The sequence below is a fragment of the Hibiscus syriacus genome, unplaced genomic scaffold (genome assembly GCF_006381635.1).
Source record: "Hibiscus syriacus cultivar Baekdansim isolate YM2019G1 unplaced genomic scaffold, ASM638163v2 tig00110597_pilon, whole genome shotgun sequence".
Lineage (NCBI taxonomy): Eukaryota > Viridiplantae > Streptophyta > Magnoliopsida > Malvales > Malvaceae > Hibiscus > Hibiscus syriacus.
In genome coordinates, this window is record NW_024062795.1 from 1,626,547 (window position 1) to 1,638,617 (window position 12,071).

Consider the following 12,071-nt stretch of genomic DNA (forward strand, 5'->3'; position numbering starts at 1 on the left):
CCTAAAGTCTTTAAAAAGAGGTTTCCAAGCATGTATAGAGGTTTAGAACAAGGTTTACAAGTAATCACATTTTCTTTTTATCACAACTTGAGTGTTTTATAGTACATCATCATTTGCTTCCTGCATATACATGGTACACTATCCTCTTCCTCTTCCTTTTCTTCAAGCAGTTTCCCTATTTCATTCTTGAGAAGTTCATTTCATCTGCTAACTAAAAAAGCAGGCAGCATAAGAATATACGGTACTCCAAATACCAAAGAAATAAAAAAGGATAAACTGTGACCAAGTTCTACTACTTATTTCAATTCGATGACCAAGGATCAATGTTTATTACATGGAACGGAGCACGTGTTTTGCACCGGTTCGAAAGATAAAATAATATTAACAAAAACTAACTTGCAACAAGGGTTTTGCCTTGTGCAACGGAGACATTAGATGGTTGGCAAAAGCTAAGAAAAAAAGGGTCTAAGTCAGAAGTAATATGCACCAAAGGTTTTACTTCAAGGTTCTTCAAAGCCAGTTGGACACCTTGATGTGTACCTTCATATATAGTTTCCTGCAAGGAATCAATAGAACAACATTCTCAGTATGAAGTGTATAATTTCCCTTTTTCTGTGGTTAATGAAGCTCAGAGAAGTATCATGTCGGTTTCTAGCGTGGCATGTAAGATAAGCAGTGGTTTTACACGAATAATATATTGTCAAGAGCCCCGTTAGCAATCATACGGAACTATAACGCAAGCATAACTGAGGCAGTTCATAGAAGCTCGGGGATGAGCTCGGTTATTTTGATTAAGTAAATCACTAATAATAAGTTCAATTGAAAAGGCCTAAGTTGAGCATGTATACAAGGAAATGACGCACAAAAAAGTACTTTAAGAGAGGAAAATCTTAAAAGTTGCATAAGTTTATGCATCAGGTATTTTTATCAACATTTGCAATCTAGCATTGAGCAAGATTCTATCAGCTCCTAAGCGATGAAATGAAAGGGTTAACACTTGAACGTTGAAAGTGCATGCAATATGCTACCAATGCCGAGATTAATCTCTTTGTATGCTAAGTCCAACTATTATCTTATTAAATATGTTACCGTCATGATCAGAAGCTTTCATAATCTGCCTTAGCAGTTCCGTGCAACGAGAGGATCATAGTCACACTCTTCACCTGCTTTTACAAATCTGCCTTTCACACGTTTCCTAGTGTCGGCTCTGGCCTTACGGGAGGCATATCTTATTTGCTTACCAAATCTGTAAATAGAAAAATGAAAAATACCAGTTAGACTTTAATTGAACAGGACTTTGTCATATATCACTCTGACCATGTGAATGAATAGCTATTTAAACTGAATGTCTAATTTTTTTTGCAAAAACAGACTCCTCCATCTTAAATCAGTAAAACATCACTTTAAACATATTTTTAACCCAAAATTGAATTATCTCATGATCATATTAACCTGAAAACAGAATGTAAAACACTACTTTCAATGGAACAAAGATGAGAAACATACATTCGTGTTTTCTTTTTTTCAATGTATCTCTTCTTTGCCTTATCCCTAGCTTGTGGCCAACTAGCTTCTGAATTTGATTCCCATCGGGAGTCACCAGTTAGAAAAGCTGGAGATAATCCACTGTCTTTGTAATCAGAAGGGCTATTTTTTCCTGTAAAGTTGGATAGTGGAAGAGCTGCCATCGAAGGAATTTGACCAACAGGATATCCCAGATTGATGTTTCTGTTACAATCCGGATTCATAAGCATGCAATTGGAAGTGCCAGTCATGGAAGCCATCATACTAGCTGAGCCACCAACTTGAGAGGATGAAAAAGGCAGGATCTCCTTTTGTTCGGATGGTGATGCCTGTTAAGTACACAACGGTGGCTTGTCAACCACGAACAGGCTTAAAATCTCTTATCCAATTTAACAAGGAAACATATAAAAACAAGAACACAATTAAGCATGTAGTTGCAGGTTTGTCATTTCTCTAGAATAACAGCAGTAATAAGTAAGCTCGATAAATAAAAAGCATGCAAATGCTAGAATGTCTTGTCAACACAATAACATGACTACCATACCAATCTTGTTGCTTATGGACGTCAATGACTAGGCCTGACAGGTTAAAGCATCTAATAATGGATCATGGAGGAGAGTCTCGACTTGATCCTAGCAATTATTAACTTGAGCGATTCCCAAACTTCCATATATCAAATGCTTATTTCTCTTTCCTTAGCACGTGTCTGTTTGATTTGTAGAAAGAAGTTAGTAATACAAGGTACGATTTGCTCATACGAGCAGAGACTAATGTGAAATGAGTCGGTTATTCCAAACAAATGCTGCATATGTGGGTGACTTAGGTCAAAAATAAAGGGTTTTCTATTAGAGCACAAGGTTTCCAATTTTTCATGTACCAGATTTTACTTTATATCAGAAACATATTAGATGCACATACTCACAATACTACAAAATATATGAGAAAATGGGAAGGGAAGAAATAGAATACTTAACAAAAGATGCCTTTATTATCAATTGAAATTGGAATAAAAACCTCTAACATGTTCCCAATAGGACCGTTAAATTTGGTTACTGATAAAGTTTTGTCCATTATAAGGCAGTCTGTCCCTATCTTCTCAAACTGGTACCTAGTTTGACCTTGAGAAGAGACAAATATCTCCTCAGCAGTTTCGAAGCTTAGTTGAACATCGTTCATGTTGAGAACTTCACATAGGCCATAACCATCAGGAACTTTGCAATCTCTGAGGTCAGAATAACCCTGCAACAAAGGAGGCAAACGATCGAATCATGTAATCAGAAATGATCCATCACATTGGAGGAATCAAGTGATCACTTAAATTTAGTAGTTTCTATCACCAACTCAAATAAATACAGCACCAAAAAAAAACATACATTTGGCATACTCGGTTCGCCTGAAAAAAGATGTTCTCCATCTCTATAATAAGGAACGTAATTTGCATTTGGTGATATCAGAGAAGTTAACTCCATACTAGGCTTCATCTCAGAACAAGAATCCAGTTCATTTAAGCTGGTACCAGCCAATTCAAATGAGCCCCCTTGTTCTGTTTGATTCAAACAGTCAGCAAAACAATTTTCATTAGCAGGGGAAGCACCGAGTGGCCCATCAACGTCGACAACAGCGGGAGACGAAGTACGGAGAACCGAAGACCAGATTATTCTAAACTCAGCCAAAGAAGGACAATCTGTATAAGAATTCAATGCTTCTCGACAATGTCCCAAACTCGAGCAACCGATGCCGTTCCTATCACAATCTTGACAAAGAGACAATTTCTCATCCAAGCATCTAACTACCGCTGATTGAGAATTGCATATCTCACACAAAAGTGAACGAGCGTGTCTACGTGACAACAAATTCGCAGAGTGAACGCACCCATCACAGCTCAAGCAAAGCCGAGCCGAATCCGATTTACAGTAAACCACCGCTCTTTCCCCTCGACAAAAATCGCATATAGGTTCCATCCCGTTCTCTCAACTTTTCCAACAAAAACTACTGCTCGTGGGCGGGAATCCTATTGAAAACTACCCTTCATCATTGAAATTAACAAACAAACAAAAAACCCCATTAAAATATACCCAAATAACGTACAAAGAACGAATGAATTGAATCATTTGAATGCTTTCGAATGAATTGAATCATTTGAATGCTTTAAGATCATGGGAAATGTAAAATAAGCTTAGGCTTTACCACTTCAATGAAAAACACCGAATCCCAGCCTCCAAATAACCGCATAATTCATCAAGAAAAAGCAAACATTCTTTGAATTTTGAGCGAAACAATTCGAAATTGGCGAAGGAAAAGGTTATATCAGTGAAAAGCTGTCAGCGTCGGTTACTGGAAGTTAAAATTTTCTGCGAGCAAAATCGGTCTATTTATCACATTTGTCCGAAGTTCGTTGGGTGAGTGCCACGTGGTGCAATGTTAGCTTTGTGGACGTTGATACTCTGGCGAAAGTGCCCAAATAAGGACGTGAGAATGTTTAATTTTCAAACTAATGCATTCATCTAATTAATTTTTGATCTAGGATATTTTTTATAAGATTTTGGGATTTTCGACGTTTTTAGAGTTGGATTAGATTTTTTGACGTCTTTAGGGTGAATTTCATTGTTGAAATCTCGACGTATTTAGAAGTAAAAAAGTTGACGTTTCTACACAAATATCACCTTAACAGAAATTAATTACTTGTTAGACACTGTTTAAGAATATTTTACAGATCTAACAAATTTTTAAATATTTTCTATAAAATTATTCCTGCATTAAATTACATAATACAATTATGTTTACCAATTACCACTTGACACTTTATGATGCGTTTTTGACCATTTCAAAATCCTATATGTATAATATATTCTAGGATTTTAAAAAATAATTTTGCAGAAAGGCGCGACACATTCACCGCATATGATTTTGAAAAATAAATATTAGTTATAAAACTTTTATAAATATTTTTCAAAATCCTATGCGGTGTATGTACCGCACCTTTCTGTAAAATTATTTTCAAAATGACGATGATGATGATGACCCGTAATATTTTATAAAATTATTTATATTTTAAATTATTTAATCTCAAAGTTTTTTTAGAATACACTATACGTATAGGATTTTGAAAGGGTTAAAAACGCATCAAAAAGTGTCAAGTGATAATTGGTAGACATAATTATATTGTGTAATTTAATGCAGAAATAATTTTATAGAAAATATTTAAAAATTTGTTAGATCCGTAAAATATTTTTAAACAGTGTCTAATAAGTAATTAATTTCTGTTAAGGTGATATTTGTGTAAAAACGCCAATTTTTTTTCTTAGATTTCAATTAAAGACGCCTAGAGATCCCAAGAAACAATCAACACCCCTGAAGATGCCGAGAGATTTCAAAATCCTGTAAAAAATACTGTAAATAAAAAAATAATCGGATAAGTGTATTAATTTGGGAATTAATACATTTAAACACTTTTGCCAGATACTCTAGGATGACGTGGACATAAGATTTTATTGCGGTCATCCGGTTTGGTCGGGTGGTGGCAACGATGGTAAATAAGTAGATGATTGAGGGTGGTTCCTTAAAAAAGTGGTCACAAACCGATTACCACGTCGGAAGCCGGGTTTTCTATTTGAACTCTAAGACGATAGTGTACCCCCGTATCTCGAGATTACGGATTGACACGTGGTTTATGTCTCTAAAAGGGTTTTGACTTGTCGTGAGATATACTGCTTACGTGCCCTACTCACTTGCCTAAAATGTTAAATTTATTTTTAGTGTTTAAATTTATTAATTTGAAAAAATATATTCAATTTTGATAATATTTATTAATTCAGAAAAAATGTATAAAACTATAAGAAAATAACTTTAGTAACCGAAAATATTTTATAATATACGATTTTAATTATTTTTTTTTATTTACGAAAATAACCAACAAATTCGCAACACGAACTCCAGTTTCGCAACACAGTTTTCAAATTCGCAACGCGATTCTCCAAAATCGCCACGCAAATTTCGCAACTCTAATTACCGATATACATAAACACAACTATTCGCAACGTTAATTATCGATATAGGTAAACACAACTATTCGCAACTCAGTTTTCAAATTAGCAACGCGAATTTCATTTTCGCAACTCGAATTTCGCAACCTTAATTACCGATATAGGTAAACACAACTCAGTTTTCAAATTATTGAATTCGGATTTTTATTGGATTTTTTCTATAAGTTTACCTATATCGGTAATTTAGTTGCGAAATTGGCGAATTCGAGTTTTGAAATTCGCATTGTGAAAACAAAAAACTGAGTTGCGAATAGTTGTGTTTACATATATCGGTAACTAGCGTTGCGAAAACGAAATTCGTGTTACGAATTTGAAAACCGCGTTGCGATTCTGGAGAATCGCGTTGCGAAATTGAAAACTGTGTTGCGAAACTGGTGTTCGCGTTGCGATTTTGAGATTACGTTGCGAATTTGTTAGTTATTTTCGTAAATCAAAATTTTTTTGATTAAAATCGTATATTATAAGACATTTTCGGTCACTGAAATTATTTTCTCATAAAATTATATTCAACTTTGTTAATAGTTTGTCCCTGTCATCTTCATGCTACGATGGTCATTGGTCAATCTAAGGTAAGAATCTGGCAAGTCTTACTCTGCTAGCACCGTCGTGCTTCATCGTTGTCGGGGTGGTCTCGTAGTTTATGGGAAGGAGAACCTATTCGTGTGAGTGGTATTTCATTTGATTTGAAGGGTTGACACTAGGAGTTTTTTTTTAACACTTTAAATTCGATTTAGATAAAATTTAGACCAGAGATATCAATGGTTAACATAAAATTTAAATACTTCTAAATAAATATCAAACATTGATCATGCATAAAAATCTAATTAAGATAATTTTGAATGATTGAATCACACAACATACGATAAAGTTATATAAAAATTATCAATTCTAGCGAGTCTCAAAATCTTTAAGATAATTTTGAATTGCCGACGAATTTCAAAACCTCGATTTCATTTTACTAAAAATATCATTTTAAGCCCAACAACACAAAAATACAAAATTAAACATTAAAATACACTCAACATACACTTATTAAGTCAATACACAATTAAATGTTTAATTCTAAATACAATCAATCTATTTATAAAGGTACTTATGAAACTCAACTTTCTTTATGATCACTATCCAAGCATCATGTAAGCACTTCATGCATTACTTATATGACCTTATAAACCTAAACAAACATTAAAAAATAATTTATGCATAAACCTCGTATAATATCTAAAAAATTATATTTATATTTATATTTATATACTACCATCTAAAAGTTTAAACCAAACGACATTTACACTAATTTAAAACTGATTTATAATATCTAAATACGATCTCAATAATGCTATAAAGATTGAGTACGTGAAATGATAAAAAAATAAAGATAAAAAAAACTTATATAATTTAGTAGGATAGTTAACAAAATGTAAACTAAAGATGTCAAAAACATAAGCTCTTAATGATTACAATGAAAATAACTTATCGACGGAACTTACTTGTATTTATGATCATAACATATAGAAATTTCATATCAATGTATATTTAATAGATTAGTCCATTGGAGTATAAGTAGTTATAGATACATAAATCTCTTATTCTTCGTTAATTAATTTAGAATGATCATCCTCCTTTTCATAAAAGACTCATAATTTTCCCCTATGCGTCAAAGAATCGTAATTAAACTCCAAAATGAACTCAATAGACTCTAAAACATGTTATGTATACCCACACTAAACTTATCATCCAAAGACATGCTTATCATGAGTTTATTATATTTGATTCTTATCTTGCTTACCAAGTAGAATAGATAAGCTTATATCTCCTTAATAGGTCACAATTTAGTTTGATTCATGTTTACAAAAAAACATGTATCATAATTACATAAAACTTATCACAACATAGCTCAAGAGATACATTGCAAGATTAAGAAGTTTACCAAACTTATCTTAATATGCAATTTATCATCTAATGATATAGGTGAGTTAAAATATATAAATAATTTTAATTATAAAAATTAATATAAGTAATGCATCGAGATAATATTAAGTTATCTGAGAACACAAACTGCATTCATAGATTAGATAACATAAAATATACTCACATATTTACTTTAAAATCACATAATATCTCAAATTATATATTGTTAGATAACATTTTTAGAAATTCGTTAATTTATTAAAATTCTTTTAGATTTTTAATAATTAGAATTATTTTTAAATTTTATGTGATAAAATTATAGTGTATGTTATAATAATAATAATGTATTAATAAAAATTATTAAAATTTGACTATTAAAATTGATGAAAGAATTTAACTAATTAATTTTTTAATTTAAAGATTCAATTGAATAAAAAAATCATTAACTTAATTTGTTTTGAAAATAAAAAATAAAAATAAAAAAATTGAGCGCTTCAAGCAGGCTATAAATAACTGAAATGATAAAAGGCCAAACCTGCAAACAGCAATTCTCCCGGTCCGAAGTGCAAATCATGCTCCTCTTTGTACACAACGAATCCCTTAACCGGAACGGTTTATACGTTACTCTTGACTCGCCCACTCAACCCAGTCATCTCGCCCGAGTCACCCTTCTCTAGCTTCTTTTCTTCCTCTAAATTCCCTCCCCGTTATTCCTAAACAATCTCCCCTCTTCCCTATTTGAATCAATTAACGGTCCTTAAAACCCTATAATAGCCACTTTCTCCGCCAACGCCGTCAACCGTTTCGATTACAAGCTCAAACTGCCGGCAATGGAGCCGATGCCGACGGAATCTGATCAACCGAGCGGCGAGGATTTTGTGCACATCGAAAGCCCTAACCCTAATTTTGTGGATGCATTGGGCGATAGCATCGTGAATGTTGAAAGGGAGGAGGATGAAGGAAAAGAAGAAGAAGAAGAAGAGATACTAAACGAGGGTTATGACGGCAACAATGACGACAATGTTTCTATGAACGACAGATCCGATTCCTCGGAGAGAAGGGAACTCCCGGAGGAGCTTTTGAGGAGCGTGATGGTTCTCTCCTGCGAATCTTCCGCTGAGGGCGGTAATTGCGATGTGTACTTGGTTGGGACTGCGCACGTCTCCATGGCACGTGCCGGTCTTGGTTTCTGATTGGTTTAATGAGAAAATGTTGGAAATTCATAGAATTTAAAAATCGGATTTTTTTTCTTCCTTAAATTAAGCTTTAAATGAAACCTATATGTAAATTCTCTGAAAGTCATCAGCGATAATCTTGGATGGGCAATGAGTATTATAGAAAGAGATTGATATTTACTTATTGTGGTTTTGCAGGAGTCATGCATAGAAGTTGAAGCTGTAATCAGTAGTTTGAAACCACAGGTGCTTCTCTTCTGAAACTAATTAACTCTTGATTCATGGATGGATCGTTTAGCAGGTTAGCTGCCTGTGTTTATATTGTACGGTGACTTGAAACTCACCTCAGCAATTAACTTGAAATTCTAAACTCACATGCATCTTTTTTTTTTAAAAAAAATTGTCTCCTTTAGGTTGTTTTCTTGGAGTTATGCTCAAGTCGAGTTGCAGTGCTTACTCCGCAGAATTTAAAGGTTTGTTCTTTCTTTAGTAAATTCTTTGCTTTTAAAGGAAGGGTTAACATGAGGCTCCAGATATTGGAATTTGGATATTGATGAAATAATTTTTGCCACCCTTTTTTGAGCTTGCTGCACTCTTTTGATATTCTTGTGCATTCTCTGATTAACCTTGCATAACTTGGTCATGGCATTGGGCCTTTGTTTTGATTGTAAATCTGTTTGACTGCCCTGGTGTCGCATATTTTCTAGGTTTTAATATTCTGTTGCTAGATTTTCATCTTCGTATTTTAAATCTATCAATTACCAGGTACCAACCATGGGAGAAATGGTAGATATGTGGAAAAAGAAGCATAACATGTTTGGTATCCTTTACAGCTGGTTTCTTGCTAAGGTACTTATATCTTAATACCGTTTGTCCCCATTCCTTTGGCATTGCTGTTGTTCCCATAATGAGTAAGCAATTTGCGTGTCCTAAATCATTACTCAATACTGATAGGTTGCTAGTAGGCTTGATGTCTTCCCCGGGTCTGAATTTCGTGTGGCATTTGAAGAAGCAATGAAGTATGGTGGCAAGGTGATTCTTGGTGATCGTCCTGTACAGGTAAGATGTTTCACGGGTTGCTAAAAGAAAACATCATTGTCAAAAGTTATTGGAGAAAACTCAAATTTATGTGCGACGATCTAGTTATTGTTTGAAGGCAAATTGTTGAGAAGGTAGTCAAATGTTTAATTTATGTTTCTCAATAAAAGAAGTTGGACAGGATTTCTCCACCTAATTGCTCAAGGAAACATTTTAAAACCTTTTTTCTTCGAATATTTAAATCACGTAATGTTGAATGCAAGATAATGTGCATAAGCCTCTCAGCACTGCTAAATATGGATGGTGTCATCTGTCATGGTGGTGCTATATGTGGCTATGCTACCGTTTTCTCAACATTTCGTGCTAGGGTAGCATTCTATGTACGGTTATTTTAAAACTTCACCTGCAAGCATTTTCAAATATTGGATTGGATGAAACAGGTTACTTTGCGCAGAACCTGGGGGAAAATGCCACTTTGGCATAAGATAAAGTTACTGTATTCCTTGCTTTTTCAAGCAGTATTCTTGCCGAGCCCTGACGAGCTTAACAAAATGGTGAACTTTATTATGCTCTTATTTCATCTTCAATAAATGTGCTTTATTTACATTTTCATATATTAAAGCACTCAGACTTCATGAAAACTAAGTACTTATGATGCTAAAAAATATATTGTATGTTCAGTTGAAGGACATGGATGATGTTGACATGCTGACTCTTGTTATTCAAGAAATGAGCAAGGAATTCCCAACTTTAATGGAAACTCTTGTACATGAACGAGACCAGTCAGTATTCTTTTTTCTCTCTTAGATGCTTATCAAAATTTTTGTACCAGATTATGTTACTTGAACTTTTATTTAATTTTCTAAAGCACCATTGTCCGGAACATATTCAGACATAGATATAGGGGCATGACCTTCCAAATGTGTGTCTATAAACGAGAAAAAAAAATGAGCATACCTTTCTCATACACATGCCCATATCCAACACGTTGTATTTGGTTAACTTTGAGTGTTAGTATTTCTCTTTTGACTACAAATCTAAATTTAATGGTTTTCTTTCTCTTCATTTTTTTGTTGTTGATAAATTTGGGATGAATATAAGGTAGTATGTGTTCAAAGACTCTTAACCATTTGACAATAAATGATAATATCCCTGCAATGCGGTGCTCGAACCCGGGGCCTCAAGGGATAACAACAAATCCCTTAACCATTGAAGTTGCTTGGTTTGTGCTTCAAAATTTGTATAACCATTTATGATTTAAGCCTGCCCTTATAGTTTTTCCCTAGCCTTGCATGTTGAATAACGAAGTATTATTAAGCCTTTTCATTTTATGCTTTTTGAAGCGCACGTTTTATACCTGTGCTACTTTTTGTGTTTGATCTTCTAAAACTTGTGTAAACATTCAGGTTCATGTCATCCACATTACTAAGAATTGCTAGCGAGCATACTTCAGTTGTTGCGGTAGTCGGTAAAGGTCACTTGCAAGGAATTAAGAAATATTGGAAGCAGCCTGTTTTGATGGACAATCTCATGACACTTCCTTCACAGAAGCCGACAGTTTCAGGTGGCAAAATTCTCATATCGCTGGGCATCGCGGCTTCTGGTGTGGCTATGGTTGCAGGCATCTATCTTGCGGGGAAGAAATAATCCACTAAAAGCATTTTTGATTGAGCAAAACTTGGATTTTGGTGAAGAAACTCGTCTTAAGCTTGATATATAAGGTTCAAACTCCAAGGAACTGACTGATAACCAGTTTGTTTCACAAAAATTGGGATCCAATTCGGAAAAACAGGTATGCTGGTTGGTATAAATGATTAAGATAAAAGCAGTTTTATCATTTTGTATCCATGTTGACACTCATAAATTTCGGTTTTAGTCTTCATTATTTTTCTTCCTTTGTATAGCAGCTGATTTGCTTCAGTTGTGTCCTCGCAAGCTATTTCCCTTTCTTCTACTTCACTTGTTACCCGCAGGTACATAAAAGATTCTGATGCTATTTGCTAATAAATATATTTCAAAGCGTTGTTGTCTTAGTTTTCTGATTTAGGCATATTTGGGGATGTTTTTAGAAATAATCCATTTATATTTGAGTATAGCTAAATCAATTTAATTTTGTTTAACAAACTAATAATTTTACTCTTACATACATGTTACAAATTTAAAGAATAAATCAAATCGAATTAGGTGACTAAAATAAAATAAAATTTTAAGTTTAATAATAATTAAAAAATTGAATAACTAAACAAGAACTGTTGAAATAGTTAAATGACTACATACTAAAATTTTCCCTTGAAACAAATAAAATAACGATTTAAACTTCAAATTTTTTACGATCGGTAAAAGGTACTCGAGTTAAAAGGTACATCATGTACGGGACAATGGT

The 12,071-nt window shown here is 33.7% G+C and overlaps 2 protein-coding genes across 2 annotated transcripts; one reads left to right on the top strand and one right to left on the bottom strand.

Annotated features, from left to right (window-relative positions):
• Positions 1–297: 297 nt before the first annotated feature.
• LOC120134154 (putative zinc finger protein CONSTANS-LIKE 11) lies at positions 298–3,558 on the bottom strand. Its single transcript, XM_039150628.1, has 5 exons — positions 2,898–3,558; positions 2,539–2,763; positions 1,507–1,853; positions 1,090–1,246; positions 298–556 (listed from the first exon to the last, which is right to left on the bottom strand). The coding sequence occupies exons 1-4, from the start codon at positions 3,483–3,485 to the stop codon at positions 1,120–1,122; spliced, it is 1,287 nt and encodes a 428-aa protein (XP_039006559.1). The 5' UTR covers positions 3,486–3,558; the 3' UTR covers positions 298–556; positions 1,090–1,119.
• A 4,452-nt stretch (positions 3,559–8,010) lies between these two features.
• On the top strand, positions 8,011–11,647 carry LOC120133978 (traB domain-containing protein-like). The gene is made up of 8 exons (XM_039150459.1): positions 8,011–8,644; positions 8,849–8,896; positions 9,064–9,123; positions 9,416–9,499; positions 9,605–9,709; positions 10,129–10,242; positions 10,370–10,470; positions 11,095–11,647. Exons 1-8 carry the CDS (start codon positions 8,306–8,308, stop codon positions 11,333–11,335), a joined length of 1,092 nt encoding a protein of 363 aa, XP_039006390.1. The 5' UTR covers positions 8,011–8,305; the 3' UTR covers positions 11,336–11,647.
• The last annotated feature ends 424 nt before the right edge of the window (positions 11,648–12,071 follow it).